The sequence below is a fragment of the Saccostrea cucullata genome, unplaced genomic scaffold, assembly GCF_032062105.1.
Source record: "Saccostrea cucullata isolate Sc308-1 unplaced genomic scaffold, CSIRO_AGI_Scuc_v1 ctg9136, whole genome shotgun sequence".
NCBI lineage: Eukaryota > Metazoa > Mollusca > Bivalvia > Ostreida > Ostreidae > Saccostrea > Saccostrea cuccullata.
This window is the reverse complement of record NW_026925353.1, coordinates 21384-26082: the sequence shown is the minus strand read 5'-3', so window position 1 is coordinate 26082 and position 4699 is coordinate 21384. Positions and strand designations below refer to the sequence as shown.

The following is a 4699-nucleotide window of genomic DNA, read 5'->3' as shown; positions in this document are numbered from 1 at the left end:
ACGAAATAATTTGAAATTTTGAACATAGCCATGCATTACAATATCCTACAACATGATATATAGAAAAATTCATGAAATCACGTGCATGCACGTGTGCTGCAATCTGATTGGCTGAAACTTTAAATGGCTATATCTCCTTTGTTTTTTGACGAAATGCTTTGAAATTTAAAACATAGTCACGCATTAGGATATCTTGAAATATGATATACAAAAAATTTCAAGAAATCACGCGCATGCACGTGTGCTGTAATCTGATTGGCTGAAACTTTGAATGGCTATATCTCCTTTGTTTTTTGACGAAATGCTTTGAAATTTAAAACATAGTCATGCATTAGGATATTCTACAATATGATTTAGAAAAAGATTCTTGAAATCACGTGGATGTATGTGTGCTGCAATCTGATTGACCGAAACTTGAAATGGCTATAATTCCCTTGGTTTTAAACCAAACAGGATGGGATTTAGAACATTGATAGATATAAGGGCCTCCTACAAGAGGGTATGGTCATCATGCACGTGCACGCATGTGCGTGCATTTGGAACAAGTGAAATTAAATATACACTTAAATGAGTGATTTTTTAAATACTTTTGGACTAAATGCTTCAATATAAAGTATATTTAAATATATAGAAAGTGTAGACAAGATTATATGATCATTACGCACGTGCATTCACATGGGCACGCATGCAATGTTAAAATTTGAATATAATTGATATCCTTTTGGGAAAACGTTGTTAAAGTAAACAATGCACAGATGTTGTCTTATTTAATGAAGCTTACAGGGAATATGGCATCAAAAGGGATTTGGGGGAGCGTTTGGGGAACATCTGTAACGGTTCCCGTTACAATTAGCACTAGTTATTATTATTATTATTTTTCTTCTTCCTAGGAAAATTTTGTCCACGAGTGATCTTGTAAACTACACATCCGACTTAGGTGAAACCTTTTTAGGGTCAGTAGGCATGTTATGTAGAGTTGCCGAATAAAGGTCATTTTGCGCGCACGTGCTTGCAAGAGCGCGCACGTGCAACACGTGAAATGACCAATATAATGGATATTGCCGGAACTTTTCTATTTTTTGATGAAATTCTTGAAACTCATAATGTAAGAATACTTTAGTAGTATAAACAAGATGGCATGGTAAAAATAGGAAGATCTCACGCGCATGCACGTGCGCTTCGCTCTGATTGGCTGAAACTAAAGTCTCACTATCTTTCTTGTTTCTTGTCATAATCCTTTGAAATTTTGAACATAGTCCTACATTATGAAGATCTACAGCATGATATATAAGAATTTTCATGAAAGCATGCGCATCGCGCGTGCTGCAATCTGATTGGCTGAAACTTTAAATGGCTATATCTCCTTTGTTTTTTGACGAAATTCTTTGAAATTTAAAACATAGTCATGTATTAGGATATCCTACAATATGATATAGAAAAAATTCATGAAATCAGCGCATGCAAGTGTGCTGCAATCTGAAACTTGAAATGGCTATAACTCCCTTGTTTTTCAACCAAACAGGATGGGATTTAGAACATAAATAGATATAAGGGAATACTACAAGAAGGTATGGTCATCATGCACGTACACGCACGTGCGTGCATTTGGAACGAGTGAAATTAAAAATACACTTGAATGAGCAATTTTTAGTACTTTTGGACTGAATGCTTTAATATATAGCATATTAAAATATATTGATTATTTAGACAAGATGATATGGTCATAACGCACATGCATTCACATGCGCACGGGTGCAATGCTAAAATTTTAATATAATTGGTATCCTTCTGGGAAAACGTTGTTAAAGTAAAAAATGCACAGAGTTTGTCTTATTTAATGAAGCTTACAGGGAATATGGCACCAGAAGGGAGTAGGGGAGCGTTTGGGGAACATCTGTAACGGTTCCCGTTACAATTAGCACTAGTTCATGTTGTTTTGCCAAATAGATAAAGATTTAGCTAATGACAGAAATACAGATGACAGATCTAGAATGATTGATTTTCAAACAATACCAAAATATTCATTCAATGCGTAAATGAACTTCAAAATGGTTCAAATACTCATAACTGTAAATTATTCTTATTGCTCTGAACTTCTGTTTGATTGTGACATTTCATTGATTTTCTTTTTGAAATACAATGTTTTTATTCTATAATATTCCACTTCTTCCTTTAGCTTGATTATCTCCTGGATGTACTTATCCCTCTCCACCTTAAAGGTCTGAATCTCCTCGCCCTCCATATTTTTCCTCCTTTTGGATGCCTTAGTCGAGATAGTTGATGGCAGGTGTAAATCAATAATTTGACCAAACTGGGTGCTGTCATCTATAGGAACCTCAATATTTGTGCATGAAATACCTAAAAGGAATATAATGAAATGTAATACGTCCTTTTAAATGATAAAAATTTCCAAACATAAAAAATGCATCATTCATATAATTATACTCTACTCATTTACAGTGCTCATACATGCTGGCCAACATTTAAAAGTTGAACAGAACTTGAATTAATCAAATATGTCATTCATTTTTTCACAAATTGTAACCTGTCTACATTGATATCTGGTTTTCCATGCCTTGGCAATAGATTTGAATGAAATATTGAAATGTGCAGTGTATTCAGATTAATAAGGCCAAAAAAATAGTCTTGTTTCCTGATACCAGCCTGAAAAAAAATAGGGTAGGTAGGTAGGAAAATTATTTTATTTTTTTATCTTATATTTTTCTGACAGTATTTCTTGGATGTGAACTAATACAAGATCAAATTAAACATGTCATAGGTCAATATTGCCTTTTCAAATTAAATTTCATGTCTTTTGATGCACAACTCAAGTGGTATTTTATGAAAGTCCATATTTAAAACATAGAATTTTATGAAATACCACTTGAATATATGTATTTTTTCAGTTTTGGAACATGAAATTCCAATAAATCCCGATTTTTTTCCCCAAAACTAAAAAAAAAAACTTTAGGGTCGAATGCAAAAAAAATGGGTAGGTCGGGTAGCAGGAAACAAGACTATTTTGTTTTGGCCTAACAAATGTTTTACCACATAAATTGTCTTCGTTGTTGGGGGCAAGTGAAGACGTACCCGCTACACCAGTGGCAGTACTGCTAAAGTCTAATGCAGGTGGTACAATGCCAAGAATTACTGCAAATGAATAGTACATTGTTTTAAAAAAATTGACATTCATGTTTGAAATATTATGACAATTCACCGATAGTAATATTAGTTACACATTTCTTTAAATAGTTAGTATTTCCAATTTAAAACTAAACTGTTTAATAATCAATCTGTGAAGAATACAACATAGATATTTTACACAAATTAAAAATCAAACTTTATGACCGTTCTTGTTTTAAATACCTTCCTATGTATCATGACCAGAGGACAGACCACAAAGAGTTGGTCTATCCTCCATGCTGTTGAGCAGTTCGGTCTCCACTGGTGTAGGGGAGGAAGGTTTAGGACCCCCCCCCCCAGTTGATGGACGGCGCAGAGCATCTGACTTCTGTTTTGCTGTAATAATGCATTAAAAATACAAAATTTTGTTTAAACATCTAATTTACTGGATATGACTTTCAAATTTAACATTTCCATTATATATAAATATAGTCATATTTAAAATTAACACTTTAAGCTAATCAAAATTTCATTTTCAAAAATTATTTAAAATTCTCAAAATCCAAACTATCATATTAAAAAATAATTCCACTTTTACAATGTTTATTTATATTTCATATAACAGTTACACATGAAATTAAAATATTTATAAGTATATTACAGCTGTATTTTTTTTTCGATCTGTGAAACTTCATTGTCTATTGATTTTACAGCAAATTATTGTGATAATTCATAACTACTTTTCTCTTCATATTTTAAAAAAATAATCATTAATTTTAACTAGTGCTAATTGTAACGGGGACCGTTACAGATGTTCCCCAAACGCTCCCCAACTCCCTTTTATAGTCATATTCCCTGAAAGCGTAATAAAATAAGACAAACTCTATGCATTTGAGACTTTAACAACGATTACCTAAAAGTGTACCATGTTCATTCAAATTTTATCATTGCACACGTGCGAATGCGTAATGACCATGTCATATTGTCTACACAATCTATATATTTTAATATGCTAAATATTAATGTATTTAATCCAAAAGTATAAAAAAAACAAAAAAACGCTCATTCAAGTGTATTTTTTATTTTACCCATTTCACGTGCACGCAGACATGAGCATGGTGACCATACCTTCTTGTAGAAGTCAATTACATCTATCTATGTTCTAAATCTCACCCCGTTTGGTTGAAAACCAAGGGAGTTATAGCTGTTCAAAGTTTCAGCCAATCAGATTGCAGCCCACGTTTACGCACATGTATGCATGTGCATGGTGACCATGCCTTCTTGTAGAAGTTCATTATATATATCTATGCTCCAAATCCCATCCTGTTTGGTTGAAAACCAAGGGAGTTATAGCTGTTTAAAGTTTCAGCCAATCAGATTGCAGTGCACGTACACGCACGTGTATGCATGTGCATGGTGACCATACCTTCTTGTAGAAGTCCATTATATATATCTATGTTCCAAATCCCATCCTGTTTGGTTGAAAACCAAGGGAGTTATAGCTATGCAAATTTTCAGCCAATCAGATTGCAGCGCACTTGCATACACGTGCTTTCATGATAATTGGTATATGTCA

At 33.2% G+C, this 4699-nt stretch overlaps 1 protein-coding gene across 1 annotated transcript; it reads right to left on the bottom strand.

Moving 5' to 3' along the window:
• Positions 1 to 2080: 2080 nt before the first annotated feature.
• LOC134268668 (uncharacterized) lies at positions 2081 to 3169 on the bottom strand. Its single transcript, XM_062750915.1, has 2 exons — positions 3049 to 3169; positions 2081 to 2358 (listed from the first exon to the last, which is right to left on the bottom strand). Exons 1-2 carry the CDS (start codon positions 3167 to 3169, stop codon positions 2081 to 2083), a joined length of 399 nt encoding a protein of 132 aa, XP_062606899.1.
• Between the last annotated feature and the right edge of the window lie 1530 nt (positions 3170 to 4699).